General features: G+C 36.3%; 2 protein-coding genes across 2 annotated transcripts in view; one reads left to right on the top strand and one right to left on the bottom strand.

Annotated features, from left to right (window-relative positions):
- Nucleotides 1–16,888, bottom strand: part of LINGO2 (leucine rich repeat and Ig domain containing 2) — a 1,335,691-nt gene that overhangs the window by 1,004,093 nt on the left and 314,710 nt on the right. The window lies entirely within an intron of this gene.
- Nucleotides 13,149–13,611, top strand: LOC133048961 (cytochrome c). Its single transcript, XM_061132943.1, has one exon. The coding sequence runs from the start codon at nucleotides 13,243–13,245 to the stop codon at nucleotides 13,558–13,560; it is 318 nt and encodes a 105-aa protein (XP_060988926.1). The 5' UTR covers nucleotides 13,149–13,242; the 3' UTR covers nucleotides 13,561–13,611.

Genomic DNA, 16,888 nt, shown 5'->3' with positions numbered 1-16,888 from the left:
TTTTATCATATGTATCATTATTTCAGAGCCAAGACAGATGTGACTATTTATGCATGAGATGTCAGCTAGAATATGAGCAAGAAATAACCATAATGAGAATGTTGGCATACAATCATGTAACAAGTTATTTATAAACCTGTATCGTTACTTCTGTGTACTAGTGAAAATTTAGGTCTCTGTACTCAAGTGTTATAAAAAAATAAGAATGAGGCAAAAAGTGAACTATAGAAACTTTAGCTAAAAAGTCATGTGGTTTAGCAAAAAATACACAGGTGTGGTAATCAGAAAGACTTAGATCTGAATCCCAGCTAAATTTTTCTGAGACTGAATTTACTCATATTTAAGATAATATCCATATATTATTAATATGATAATTATATAAAATATTAGGGATTTAGGCAGCACCATTACTTCTCCCTATCTCATAACTCCTTAAAAATATAAGTACATATTATAAAATCTACAAAAATGAATCTTCTCTTTTCTGTGACTTACTTAAAACAGAATATAAAAGGATTTCAGAAAGCAAAGATGGCTTTATAAATAAGAAGCGCCTGAAAACTTCAAATCACTCATGTAAATGTCCCTGACAAGGCTTTTGAATTCATTAGCAGCTTACAATTCAATTAAATTTTGAAGGTATTAGTGGGTGGTGAAGAGGTCCCAAAATAAAATGTTTCCATGGGCAAGAGGAAGACATAGGGAGAAAAGGGTGTTTCATCTTTTTATCTCAAAGATTAATGCATTAATATGCAATTTGGTCTATAGCTAGTACTAAAGTGAAGTCACTCAGTCATGTCTGACTCTTTGGGACACCATGGACTGTAGCCTACCAGGCTCCTCCATCCATGGGATTTTCCAGGCAAAAGTACTGGAGTGGGTTGCCATTTCCTTCTCCAGAGGATCTTCCCGACCCAGCGATCAAACACAGGTCTCCCGCATTGTAGACAGATGCTTTACCATCTGAGCCACCAGGGAAGTCTAACTAGTACTAAAGCCTCAAGCATACTTATGCAACATGCAATGAAACTCATATCCATTAATAACTGGCCAGAATTGACATTAGAACATAGAAGCTAAAGAGGATTGGAGAAAGCAGATATAAAGGTGGTTTTGGGTACTAGACGAATGTTCCACAAAGACTATGACAGAGACAATGCTTGGCATACACCATATTTTGTTTTTGATATTTTTCCTTCTAATTCACAAAGAAATCTATACTTTCGGGTCTCTGCTGGGACCACATCATTTGTTCTGGCCATTGAAAGTTGGGTGGAAATGATATGCCCTCTTTCTAGATGAGAAGTTCCTTTCTAATTCTCAGGGCTCACTCTCTACCTACTTAGCTGTATTTTTTTTTTAACTGATTATTATTATGTTTTTTCCACAAAGACTTGACAATATTAAGATCAATGGATTTGTCACAGTTTCTGCACAAGTGTTCAGCATAAAAAATAGAATAAAGGCAAACTGGCCCCAGTGTCAGGCTGCTACATGAAGTTCCAGAGAGACACATGAAGGCAATGCTTAAATGGGGCAGGGTCGGGATGGACCAGTGACCGTGAAGGTTTCAGGACCCTTCTCAAGACCTGGCATGCTCTGTTCCCTAAGAAAAATCACCCCATGATGGCCATGGCAAGCTCTTGAACTTAAACATAGTCAGAGATGTTAAACAACCACAGGAAATAACAGAAAATACTATATTTTCCTACCCTTTAAAGAGCTGGATAAGAGTGAATGTTCTGGAGCCAGGCTACATGGCTTTGAATTCTGGCTTTAGCACTTTCTGCTGCTGTTAGTTGCTAAGTCATGTCTGATTCTTGTGACCCCATGGACTGTACCTGCCAGGCTCCTCTGTACATGGGATTTCCCAGGCAAGAATACTGGAGTGGGTTGACATCTCTTTCTCCAGGGGATTTTCCCAACCCAGGGTTCGAACTCATGTCTCCAGCATTGGCAGGTGGGTTCTTTACCTCTGAGCCACCAGGGAAGCCCTAGCACTTTCTACTGGCTATAATAACCTTCTATACCTTACTTCTTTTTCTGTAAAATAGGAATAATAATTCTTTCTCACTACAGGGGTTATGAGGATTAATTTAGATATTATGTATAAAGTTCTCAGAATAATGCCAGAAAATTATAAACATTCAAAATGTTAACTATTGTCATAAGTATTTCCCATGCAAGCGTTTTTCTATACTTTCTCCTATGATTCTCACCTCTATCTATCTATCTATCTTTAGCTATAGCTGCCATTCCCATAAATGATGGAAATTTTATGGAATTGGATTTTAACTAAAAAATAAAATTTTCTAATAATTAAATCCAATGTTAGAAAGTACTTTCTTTCCAAGAAATTAGGTCCTCAACATTAGAAACATTTGGAAGAGAAAAAAGTGAATGTCCCTAATAGTAAAGGAAAAATGTTTCCATAGGTGGGAGGGTAAAAAATGACCTCTAAAAATCCTTTGAAATCTACATTCCTAATGTATGCATTTTTGTATTTTTGCATGGCCCTAAAGTTGTGTGACTTTTTAAATTATCTTTCATGGGAACAGAGTTATCTTGAAATGACTGAGAAATTGCTTTGAAGAATTTTTAAATAACTCATTAAACTTGATTGATGAAACAATAGGCCAAATCACTATGTATGAAAAGGATGGCCTGTAAAACTTTCCATAGCAGTTATCTTCTAAAATAATTGGGACAAAATGTGGTTTCCAGGTAAGATACACAATAACATGAACAAGCACGTGGGAAAGTCAATACAATGAGGAAGAATACAAGGTGTTACACTGACTAAGTCACTGACACTCAGAATTTCAATGTGACAGTTCATGTTAATATTAAAGAATGACGAAACCCATAAAATATCACTGTACTATGTTCCCATGGTAGAGGTTCATGGTTAATATTGAGCCTATCTTTCAGCCAGGCTTTATTTTCTCTAGCTACTGGTTCGAAATACAAATATTGACTAACTCACAACTAATAGACTCCTTTCTTTTTTACTTGTATGTCAAAAAAGGCTAAGCTTGATATAGAAAACATTTATAGGCATAGGGTTGACTTTTCCAAATATTTACCTTTATTTTTTGACTTCCTGAAACACTACCAAATCTAATACCAAATACTAATATATAATACCAAAACTAATATGCAAATTTTGACTTTTAAATTTCATCACTGAAAACTTTTGTTAATGCAAATATAGCAGAAATTCTCACTTCCCAACTCCTCTCAGAACCAGTTAAACTGGTGAAGATTATTAAGTGAAACAGGCTTAGGCACAAATTAAGTTTGCAACAAATGTTTACTGCGCTCTACATGGTCAAATATTAGCAAATGCAGAAAGAGGGTTCAATCAGTGCAATCCACATACAAAAGTAACCAACATAATATGGTATCTGGCTGAGCATTTAGAAAATCATTGACAATGAAATCCTGTAACTTCTATTATGGTGAGTCTATTAATTTTATTCCACTAAAAAGTGAGCATTATAAATGTGAAGGATGCAAAAGAGGTATAAAATAGATTCCCACTGGGAAACAAGATATACATGAAAGATAAAACAATATAAGACATTCTCCGAAATAAAAATTTTTTGATTTTCAGCTTCATGCCAGTTCTGTGGGCCTCATCAGGAGAAAAACTGATGTTTTGTTTGTTCATTTTTACTTTAACCAGCCATTGGTAACTAATACATGCCCGAGCAATCATCTGAAGCGAATCTTCTGAGTGAAGACACAGAATGTGAACAGGCTAAGAAAGTTTGATGAGTAACTATTGTAATCCGCAGACATCTTTTTTCATGACTTACACTTCTGGTAGAATTTCTAGTCCTAATGGAGCTCTTGAGTTTCTGTTATCTCTGGATAATGGTAACCAGATCTAGAAATATATTATGGGTGAGTAGACAAAGCTATATAGATAGAAGAAAGTAGGGTAGAGTAGAAAGGGGAAGAGAATAGAAAAGTCTTTTTTTTCCCCACAGTGGGGTAAGAAATATCATGTAGGTTTGATCCTTGGGTGGAGAAGATCCCCTGGGGTAAGAAACGGCAACCCACTCCAGTATTTTTGCCTGAGAAATCCCATGGACAGTGGTGCTGGTGGGCTATAGTCCAGGGGGTTACAAAGAGTGGGACACGACTGAACACGCATGCACACATGCAGAAGGAAACATCAAGAGAGTAGCAAGATGCTCGTGAGCAACAGAGGAAAGTAAGGTAAGCCTGGATAAAATGCTGTTATCATGAATGGCCTGGTAGGCAATGGGGAGAAAGTAAAGACCTGAATGCTGGTGTGAGATGATAAGAACAGATTTTAATAAGATCACTCTGGAAAAAAATATAGAGGTGTTGTGTGTCACTCTGACATTTCAAATCAACTAATGTATGTATAACTTAAGTGAAGTTGTTTTAATCCACATTTATGGCAAAGACAAAAAAAGGTGTTTTTAAAGTTGTTTTGATATGAGAGTGAAGTGGAAATATGGACACCATTATCTCAACTCCTGTCACTGATAAACTCAGCTGCTGAGAGGCCTCACTGGGGGCTTATGGAAAAGAACAGGCAAAGAAGCAATTATGTCATGAGGACATTTTGACTATAAAAGCTGAAGATCTGTGAGGAATATGTGAGAGTTGGGTTTGGGAAAAAGCTACCCTTTGCTGATCTAGCTCTCAGAGGATCTTGGGACATAAGCTCTTGCCCTAGTAAAGGGGTTCCTGTCTCTGCAGTGAGGTCACAAGCAGCTCATCAGCCACAAATGAGCTCATCTTGCTGGTCAACACGACACTTTGTTCCCTAGTAACATGCTCCAGCAACAAGGAGCTTTTATTTTGGTGCTGGCAGCCGGACATCAGCTGTTGGTTGGCAAAGCTCTCTCTCTGAAGAATCAACCTTATAAAAAAGGTACACTTCAATGCAATTTGGACCTTATTCTGTCAACTTCCCTTGCCTGGAACAATAGTGCAATTAATCTATCATCTTTTGGAGTATGTTATTTCTTTACTGACTTATTAAAGAGATTTAAAAAAAAGACTTGGACATGACTTAGTGAATGAACAACAACAAAGAGATACTACTCTATATGTTATTGGCTTGTGAAATCCCCACAGTGAACTTGTATTAAGTAAACTACTGTCAAAGACAACTTAAGTGTCCAAGCATAATCTGCTGTACCCCCAAAATAAAACAATAGAATATATGAAAGCAGGAACACAGGAAGAGAAGAGGTCAGTTCAGAAGCTACAGTCACTGTGTTGGCACAAGGTAATGTTAGCCCAGCCGAGGATGGTGGCAATGATCACATGACAGGTGTTCTGAAATCTCAAGTGTCTAGACTTAGTGACAAATTGTATACACATGGAGAGAATGAAGAAGCAAAGATGCATGAGAATTTTCCTATCAGGGTGACCAGGAAAATGAGGATGTGGTTGATAGGGACTAATGAAAATGGAACTACTTCTGGAAGAAACTGCAATTGAGATGCCTAGAACTTCTAAATTAAACTGGACTTAGATATCTGGGAATAAGTTTTAGTACTTTGGGAGGCATCTCCACATAGGAAATAAATGAGTACCTAAATCTAGGATGGTTTTTATTCATGGGACAAAAGAAAGAAGCTGTAAGAGGACTGAGGGAAACAGGTCTCCTTAGCATTACAATGCCATGGACAGAGGAGCCTGATGTGCTACAGTCCATGGGGTCGCAAAAGAGTCATATACAACTTAGCAACTGAAAATAAAAAACTACAACAAGCATTACTTTGCACCAAAATGCATGTATGTATAGTTCTGGCTTAAATGCGGCTTCCAATTTATTAATCTATACATTACTGGCATTTTATAAAAACCATTAAATTTCAGTCATGGGAGACTACACACACATGTAGATACACACATGGGCCCGTACACGCATGCACATACACTGAACACTTTTTAAGCTGATGAGACTGTTGTATTATTCAAGGTGTGGTAACTTGTGTGGTGCACAAAGGCCTACAACGAAGTGTGCTAAGGAAGGTCTGAGGATAATGTGGAGCACATATCTGGTGACCTCGTGCACATTCTCCTGAAAGTCAATTTCACTTTATTGCAGCAGAAATAACCTGTTGTGAAAAGAACATCAAATTTTATATGACTGATTATTTACTCAATTTTGTTCTCTCAAGTAAAATGTGGTGTGGGAGAGTGGTGTGTGAGAAAACAAACACAAATACCATGTTTGTTGCCCTTCTACTCTCTTTCCAGCCTCATGATGAAAATTCGGGAAGACACTTACTGTCAAAAGAGTCAAACTCAAGAATTCATCCAAAGAAAACTTTGCTGGGAAAAGTTAGAAAAAAAAATACTATGAATACAAACTCATATAGTGATATATGGACATTTGAAACATGGAGAAATCTAAAAGGAAAATGATTTAAAACGGTGAAGCAATATTTAGATTTATAGAATCAGGAACCACAAAAGAACTTATCTTCAATAAAGTTTGTTATGTTAAAAACTGACATGTTAACTATATATATATTTTTTTAATTTATAGTCACAGAAAGAATAATTTCATTTGTCAAGGTTCCTTTTTAGCCTTGGCAGCAAAGAATTCAACACCAAATTTCTTGCTAAATCACAGCCATTATTGGTCTATGTTTCTGAATACTTCTTCTTTTCTCATTTTTTATGTTTTCTTCTTTAACTGTCTTTTGGTCTATAGATATTTTAGGTAATAATCTAACTTAAGTCTTTTTGAAAAGCAATTGGGACAAGAATAACAAATAAACAGAAATGAAAAACAAGTAGATTTATACACATCTTCCCAGGTAATTCTGCTTCTCAAATCATATATATATGTATGATTTTATTCTATCTTTGCAAAAACAATATACCTGATTATACCACTCTATTCTGTCTGATGTGTGGTATGTAGCAATCTTTTCACAGAAAGACATGCAAATATGTCACTTCTTTAAATGAAGACAAATGTTGCTTGCATAGATCATTTATATCACAGCACACCCAGGGTTTATCTAGCATTTTACGTACTAACGCTTATTGTAGCTTAAGCAAATTAACACAGTTGTCTCTAAAGGTACTATTCTATCATTACAATGATGAAATGAATGCAAAGCAATTCTATAATGCAGATAATCAGTTTTCTCTAATTTCTACTTAGTACATTGGTAATATGTTTTTTTTTTTTTTTCTAAGTAAGATACAGTGATTACTGAGTGCTAAGTGTGTGATTGCCTATTGCCTACATTTGCAGAGAACAAATGGAGTACTTAAACTCTCATGCTCCACTGACTCTTGATTTCAGAACAAAATTAAGGATAACTATAAATGTATGTCAGTGTCTTGGCCTTCAATATCAGAGTTCACACATATACTGGCATCTGCTGATTTAGTCTCATAAAGTTAATTTACCCTCATTTCCTGTCAACTTTTTCTTCCAAGTGTGAGTAGCTGCATCACCTGAGGAGATCATAATCAATGGCAAGGAATTGAAAATTGCTAAAGAATTACAACTCCAAATGAACTTGAAACTCTGAATAAGAAAAATGAAACACATACTATTCAAGAGTGAAAAATGTATGTAGATTCTTTGTTTTAAAACTCAGAAAGCTACATGTATGCCAAATTATTTGTGAAAGCAGTAACACTGAGAAAGCAACTGAACAATGCGAAAACACTTTAAAAAAGAAAAAAAAAAAAAAACAGAAGAAGCAATTCAGTTCTAGATAGTACAAATATTCTTGACCAAAGCTAAACAAAGCCATGCCATTAACTGAACTACCTTCTCTGTAATGCTAAGTTAATTAAAAGGAAAAATGATATTCCTTCTCTCCCTAGAACTACACTGGTATTCTGTACCTTTATTGCAAGAAGTTGCAACCAATATTTACATGGTATCATAAACACTGTAAATTATATCTGCAAAACAAAGTAAATACTATATGTTAATCTCTTTATCAAATAGTCATCTCTTGGGGACCAAACTAGATTTGATTGTCCTACTGTTACCCACCACACTTAGCACAGTATCAATAGTTCTCATGTATAAATGCTCAGAAAATATTTTCTGAATTTACCAATAAACATATACTAAAACAGCATTTAACTATGTTAAATTATATTTAATTTAATTAGTTTTAAATTATGTTAAACTATATTTAACATAACTACATTTAAACTAGTATATTAATGAATAAATGCATATGGACATACTTCTTTAGACAAAGAAATCAGCAACAAGAAACAGTATTTGAGAAAAGGAATATCACTTGCACACTAAAGTTATCAGTAGACAATGGGGAAATGAATGTAAAAAAATGATACAAATGGACAAGAAGAACAGAAGTAAAATATAAAGCAAAAAAAACTGGTGTCTCTAACATCCAATCACATGAAAGAAGATATCTTAATTTTTCCTGCTCATACTCACTTAGGCAGAGGGAACTGAAAATTCTACTGGGAGGAGAGATTTAAAAGAATAAAAGAGGAAAAACAGAGATTGTGTAGATCATATAAATAAGGAAATATCATGTAAATAGAGGAAGAGAAAACAAAGGAAGTGAAAACAGCTGAGAGAATATAAAGAGGTAAAGCATATGTGATAAAGATTCAAATGATCACATATTTCAAATCTTATTGGGTTACTTATACAAATTTTAACTTATAAACATTTACATATATGTATGTACATAAATTTATTATCTAACTGCATTTTCAATGAATGAAAAAATATGAAATAAATGAAACCAAAGTGCCTCAACCTTATCTGACCCAGCTTGGTGAAAATACTCTCATTCTTTTCTTTTTTAAAAAGTGTATTTGACATTCATTGATACAAGTTTAGACATGTTCACTGGAGGTACATACAGCAATTTTTCCATAATCAGAATCATAATCATATTTTCATCAATATTCGTTTTCATACTAACAAGTAGAAAGAAAGGGATTATGAATACAACACAAGTATGGCTGCCCTGGTCTGAAAATAACAAAGAAATGTAACTATGAAAGTCTCCTTGATCCATTATTCATCATTTCTTACATCAAACAGCAATAATATAAAAGTGCTTCAACTTTCTCAAATTTAATATAGAGCAAGTATGTGACAAGTGATTTCAGAGAGTATTCCAAACTCCTAAAACTAAAAAATATTCAATTTCATAGGATACTGTTCTCAAATTTATTAGAAAGTTAAAGCCATTCATAAGTTGAAAGGCACAGTATAAAAACAAATACTAGCTAAACTAATTAATACCAAATAGAGAGAGATGTGTGATATCAACCATATGATCCAACCGTATTTTCCTGACAGTAACCAAGTGATTTATTCGTGCTAACTGCTTCAATCATCATATTATATACACTAGACATGTATGGTTTCATCTTAGACAGACTTAAGAAGTCAGGAGCTCTTGACTTAGCCTTGAACACCAGTGAGCGGGCACTGGCTCTAGGAATCACAAGACCCTGTAGCCAAAAACCTAGGAACTGGTTCCATCCATCAGTGGGCTAGCAATAGCCCCAGGACCATCCTCATTGGCTGGTGGAGAGGCACCATCTCCAGGACCACCGGGGCTTTTATTTCTCCACCAATGAACCAATACAAGCTCGGGGAAACCAGGGCCCTGTAGCCAGAGATGCCAGGACACAACTATACCCACTAGTGGGCCAGCACTAGACCCAGGATCCAACCTTGCCCACCAGTTGGCAGTCACAAGCCCCAGTACATCCTGGGACTCAACACCATTCATCAGTAGATAGACACCAGCCTCAGGGCCATCACAGCCCCATAGCTGGTTGTGGCAGGACCCACCCCACCCATTATCATGTAGACACCAGCCACAAGACCCTTTGGCCTGGCCCCACCCCCAAGCAGGCCAACCTCAGCTCCAAAATGCCTCGGAGCCCTCAGTCAGCTACTTCAGGATACAGCCCAACTAACCCGCCTACCAACACTGGATTTAGGTCACCTTAGACCTTGTAGCCAGCCAAGTCAGAAACCAGTCTCAGCCATCAGAGGCCAGCACTAGACATAAGACCTTCTGAAGATCTGAAGACAGTTGCTTTATGACCCGGCTTCACCTACCAGTGACCAGCAGTCTCTGCACAAAGCAGGACCTGGCAACCAACTGGTGTGTGCATGTGTGTGTGTATGTGTGTATCTTACTCAGTCATGTCCAACTCTTTGTGACCCCATGGACTGCAGTCCACCAGGCTCCTCTGTCCATAGAATTCTCCAGAAAATAACACTGGAAGGGGTAGCCATCCCCTTCTCCAGGGGAGCTTCCCAGTGCAGGGGCTGAACCCAGGTTTTATGCATTCCAGGAGGATTCTTCACTGTCTGAACCACCAGGGAAGCCCAGAACCAAGGGCCAAGCACACCTAAAAAATCACCCATAGTCGTCATCAAACAAAACAGAGGGCCTACACGTCCCACACCGAGGGCATCACATAGCACCTGTGACCCGAAGGGAATGCGCTGCTGGGCTGCATAGGAATTCTCCTCAAGAGACTGCCCCTCCAAGGTTAGGAAGTGCAACCAACACACCATACACAGAAAAACAAAGACAGCAAATTGGGCAAATGAGGTGACAAGGAATACGTTCAAAATGAAGGAACAAAATAAGATCCCACAGTAAAAACTAATTAGAGTTAAGTAATCTGCCCAATAAAGAGTTCAAGGTAATAATTATAAATATGTTCGAAGAACTCAAGAGAAAAATTGGATGGATAGAGAAGCGAAAAGTTTATAATAAAAAGACTTAGAATAAAAAGAAGAACTAGAGCCAATGAATACAATAACTGAAATTTAAAAAACACTAGAAGGGATAAACAGTAGATTAAATGACACAGAGGAATATATAAGAGAGCCGGAGGACAGGGTAGTGGAAATCACTGAAACTAAACATAGAATAAAGAAATAAAAAGAAACGAGGACACTTTTAGCTATCTGAAGAGCAATATCAAAAGTACTCACATTCACCTCATAGGGATCGCAGAAAGAGAAGACAGAGAATAAGGGACAGAGAACATATTTGAAGACATAAGAACTGAAAACTTCTCTAACCTAGGAAAGGAAACAGATTCAGGTCCAGGAAGCACAGAGAGTCCCAAAAAGGGTCAGCCCCAAAAGGACCACATGAAGACACATGGTAATTAAAATAGCAAAAATGAAAGATGGCCAGAGAAAATTAAAAGCAACATGGGAAAATCAACAAGTTATGTACACAGGAACTCCCATAAGGCTTGCAAGAGACTTTTAAGGAGAAACATTACAGGCTACAAATGAGTGTCATGATATAATTAAAGTGATAAAAAACAAAAACAAAACCCTACAACCAAGAATACACTACCTGACAAGGATTTCACTCAAATTTGATGGTGAGACTAAAATTTTTATAGAGGGACAAAAGTTAAAAGAGTTCAGCATCACAAACCAGCTTTACAACAAGCATTAAAAGGACTCCTCTAAGAGGAAAAGGAAAGACCACAATTACAAACATGAAAATTGCAAGAAGATAAAATCTCAATGGTAAAGGCAAATAGTAAAGGTAGTAACTCAACTGTATATTAAGATAGTAGGTTTAGCTTTAGAAAACTATAACATTATAAGACGGAAGTATTAAAATCACCTATGTCTAAAATTAGTTAGGGAATATATGAAACAATGAGACGTAAAATACAATGCCAAAATTAGTAAACATAGGGAGTGAAATAAAAAATGAAGGGTTGTAAAAATTAACTTGATCTTAAAAGATCAGCAACTCTAAAAATCACATTTATGCATATACAGAAATTGCTATATATAAACTTCATGGCAATTACAAAAATCTAGATGCACACCAAAAAATGAAAAATAATCCAACACAATGCTAAAGATAATCATCAAATCAGAAAGGAAAAAGGCAAAAGAAGAAGAAAGAAAGAAAATAACTATAAAAACTAAGTCAAAACAATGAATAAAATGGTAATAAATATGTACTTATCAATAATCATTTTGAAAGTAAATGGACTAAATGCTCCAATCAAAAGACACAGAATGTCTGAGTGGCTACAAAAAATAATAATAATAAGACCCATACATAATCCTGCCTACAATGGGGTCACTTCAGGTCTAAAGATACATAAATACTGAAAGTGAGGGAATGTAAAAAGGTGTTCCATGAAAATGGAAAAGGAAAAGAAAGTCAGGGTAGCAATATTTATATGAGACACAATAGACTTTAAAACAAAGATTGTAACAAGAGACACACAGAATTTATACAATTATCAAGAGATCAATCCAAGAAGAAACAACAATAGTAAATATATATATATACTAATATAGCAGTGCTAAATATATACAGTGAATACTAAAAGGCATTAAGAAAGAAATTGACAACAACACAATAATGTAGGGGACTATAACACCACTTTTACATCAATGGAAAAATCATCCAGACAGACTATCAAGAGGAAAACACCGACCTTGAAAGATACATTAGACTGTGTGCTTAGTCACTCAGTCATTTCCGACTCCTTGTGACCCCATGAACTATAGCCCACCAGGCTCCTCTGTCCATGGGATTCTCCAGGCAAGAATACTGGAGTAGGTTGCCACTTCCTTCTCCAATATTAGAGTAGGTGGATTAATAAATTTACATAGAAGATTTCATCCTAAAGCAGCAAAGAATACACATTTGTTTCAATTACATGTGGAATGTTTTCCAAAAGGGATCATATGCTAGGCCATAAAACAAGTTTCAGTAAATTTACAAAAACTAAAATCATATCAAGCATCTTTTCTGACCACAGCACTATGAGACTGAAAATCAACTATTAATATAATGAAAAAAAAAAAAAAAAAAAAACTTCAGAAAACACACACACAGAGAGGCTAAACAATATGCTAGTAATAATCAATGGATCACAAAAAACATTTTTATTTACCTGGAGACAAATAAATTTGAAAAACAATAATCTTGAATCTACAGAACACCATAAAAGCAGTTTGAAGAGGGAAATTTATAGCACTACAAGTCTACATTAAAACATAAAAAAAAGCTCAAATACATAATCTAATCTTATATGAAAAGGAACTAGAAAAAGAGCAAACAATATCCAGTGTTAGTAGAAGTAAAAAAATCATAACTTAGGCACGTACCGGCGTGTCCTTGGGCTTAGAAAGCAGGGCGTTCGGCTTGCGAGCGGGAACTTCTCGGTCGCGCCCAGAGAAAGAACGATTTAAAAATGGGTGATGTTGAGAAGGGCAAGAAGATTTTTGTTCAGAAGTGTGCCCAGTGCCATACTGTGGAAAAGGGAGGCAAGCACAAGACTGGGCCAAACCTCCATGGTCTGTTTGGACGAAAGACGGGTCAGGCTGCTGGATTCTCTTACACAGATGCCAACAAGAACAAAGGTATCACCTGGGGAGAGGAGACGCTGATGGAGTACTTGGAGAATCCCAAGAAGTACATCCCTGGAACAAAGATGATCTTTGCTGGCATTAAGAAGAAGGGAGAGAGGGAGGACTTGATAGCTTATCTCAAAAAAGCTACCAATGAGTAATAGTTGGCCACTGCCTTATTTATTATGAAACAGAAGTGTCTCATGACTTTTTATGTGTACCATATTTAAATTGATCTCACACACTAGAATTCAGATCATGAACGGCTGATGGAATAATTCTGTTGGACAGTCCTGATTTAAATAAGATTGGTTTATGGCTAAACAAATATGGTCAGCTTTTTTAATTTTGATAGTAATTCCGGTTCAACAAGTACTATCACTTTTCCCATTATAAAGAGATGATTGAACTTGAATAAGGAATATTAAACTTCTTAGGGAGATGGTGCATTCCTTCTCAAACCCTATAAGAGATTGGTTTTATATTTAGATTTCTATAACTGGTTATATTAATATATTTAAATACTGAAAAGGTCCCTTCACTGTCTCATAGAACAGAGGAGGATTCAGATGTGTTTGAAGTTGTGTTCATTAGCCTGTTAAGGCAAGAATTGAAAATACACTGACAAATTCCACTTTATCTTTTTGGTTTTATAAACTATGCCAATTTAATTAAAATTCTCTATCTAAAATTTAGCCTTTTACTTAATGAAAGGCATTTTAGTGTGGTTTATGTATAGCATCAAATAAAGAGTATTTAGCACCTCAAAAAAAAATCATAAAGATCAGAGGAGAGATAAATGAAATAAAGACTAAAATATAGTTTAAATGATCAGTGAAATTAACAGCAGTTTACTTGAAAATATAAACAAAATTAATTAACCTTTAGCTAGATTCATCAAGGAAAGTGGAGGTCCTAAATTAATAAAATCAGAAAAGAAAAAGGAACAATTACAACTGACACTACATAAATACAAAGAATCATGAGAGTTTACTATGAACAATTAGGTCAATAAAATGGACAACCTAGAAGAAATGGACAAATTCCTAGAAATGTACAATCTCCCAAGACTGAACCTGGAAGAAATCAATTACTAGTAATGAAATTAAATCATTAATTTAAAAAACGTCCAACAAACAATAGTCAGGACCATGTGGTTTCACAGGTGAATTCTACCAAACATTTAAGAAGAGATACGCAGGTCAGGAAGCAACAGTTAGAACTGGACATGGACCAACAGACTGGTTCCAAATAGGAAAAGGAGTATGTCAAGGCTGTGTATTGTCACCCTGCTTATTTAACTTATATGCAGAGTACATCATGAGAAATGCTGGGCTGGAAGAAGCACAAGCTGGAATCAATATTGCTGGGAAAAATATCAATAACTTCATATATGCAGATGACACCACCCTTATGGCAGAAAGTGAAGAAGAACTAAAGAGCCTCTTGATGAAAGTGAAAGAGGAGAGTGAAAAAGTTGGCTTAAAGTTCAACATTCAGAAAACTAAGATCATGGCATCCAGTCCTATCACTTCATGGCAAATAGATGGGGAAACAGTGGAAACAGCAACTGACTTTATTTTGGGGGGCTCCAAAATCACTGTAGATGGTGACTGCAGCCATGAAATTAAAAGACGCTTACTCCTTGGAAGGAAAGTTATGACCAACCTAGACAGCACCTTAAAAATCAGACATTACTTTGCCAACAAAGGTCTGTCTAGTCAAGACTATGGTTTTTCCAGTGGTCATGTATGGATGTGAGAGTTGAACTATAAAGAAAGTTGAGCGCAGAAGAATTGCTGCTTTTGAACTTTGGTGTTGGAGAAGACTCTTGAGAGTCCCTTGGACTGCAAGGAGATCCAACCAGTCCATCCTAAAGGAGATCAGTCCTGAGCGTTCATTGGAAGGACTGATGCTGAAGCTAAAACACCAATACTTTGGCCACCTGATGCAAAGAGCTGACTCATTTGAAAAGACCCTGATGCTGGGAAAGATTGAGGGCATGAGGAAAAGGGGATGACAGAGGATGAGATGGCTGGATGGCATGACCGACTCAACGGACATGGGTTTGGGTGGACTCTGGAAGTTGGTGATGGACAGGGAGGCCTGGCGTACTGTGGTTCACTGGGTTGCAAAGAGTCAGACACGACTGAGCGACTGAACTGAACTGAACACCTACTTTCTCAATTGCAAAAAACTGTAAGGAAGGAATGCTTTAAAACTCATTCTACAAGGCCAGCATCACTCTGATATCAAAACTAGACAAGGGTGTCATAAAAAAGAGAAAACTACAGGTCAGTATCACTGATGAATATAGATGCAAAGATCTTCAACAAAATATTAAGAAACAGATTTCAACATCACATTACAAGGATCATACACCATGATCAAAGTGGGATTTCTTCCAGGGATGCAAGGATAATACAATAACAGCAATCAATCAGTTTAATAAGCCACATTAACAAATTGAAGAATAAAAACCATATGATCATTTCAATAGATGCAGAAAAAGCTTTTTAGAAAATTCAACACATACTTTTGATAAAACTGTCATCAAAGTGGGTACAGAGCAACCACACTTCACCATAATGAAGTCCATATATGATAAGTCCACAGGTAACATCATACCCCAAGATGTTTGGAATCAGATGAGTGATCACTCACTTAGAGTCAGACATCCTGGAATGTGAAGTCAAGTGGGCCTTAGGAAACATCACTACAAACAAAGCTAGTGGAGGTGATGGAATTCCAGTTGAGCTATTTCATATCCTAAAAGATGATGCTATGAAAGTGCTACACTCAATAGGCCAGCAAATCTGGAAAACTCAGCAGTGCCCACAGGACTGAAAAAGGTCAGGGTTCATTCCAATCCCAAAGAAAGGCAATGCCAAAGAATGCTCAAACTACCGCACAATTGCACTCATCTCACACGCTAGTAAAGAAATGCTCAAAATTCGCCAAGCTAGGCTTCAACAATACGTGAATCCTGAACTTCCAGATGTTCAAGCTGGTTTTAGAAAAGGCAGAGGGGAGTCCATGGGGTCGCAAAGAGTCGGACACGACTGAGCGACTGAACTGAACTGAACATCATACTCAACAGTAAAAAACTGAAAGCATCTCCTATAAGATCAGGAGCAAGACAAGAATTCCCAATCTTGCCACTGTTATTCAACATAGTATACTGGAAGTTCTAGTGACAACAATTAGACAAGGAAAAGAAACAAGGAATCTAAATTGGAAAAGAATAAGTAACACTGTCACTGTCTGCAAATGGCATAATATTAACAAAGAGAAAATCCTAAAGACACCATTAGAAACAACTGGATCTCTTCAATGAAGTCAATGGATGCAAAATTAACATACAAAAATCTATGTCATTTCTATATATTATCTAGGAACTATCAGAAAGATAGATTATGAAAACGACCTCATTTACCATCACATTCCTAGTTATACATTCCTACATTTCTAAGTATACATAGGCATACA

The sequence above is a fragment of the Dama dama genome, chromosome 29 (genome assembly GCF_033118175.1).
Source record: "Dama dama isolate Ldn47 chromosome 29, ASM3311817v1, whole genome shotgun sequence".
Classification (NCBI taxonomy): domain Eukaryota; kingdom Metazoa; phylum Chordata; class Mammalia; order Artiodactyla; family Cervidae; genus Dama; species Dama dama.
Note: the sequence above shows the minus strand (reverse complement) of the source record. Positions and strands in the feature narration are given on the sequence as shown.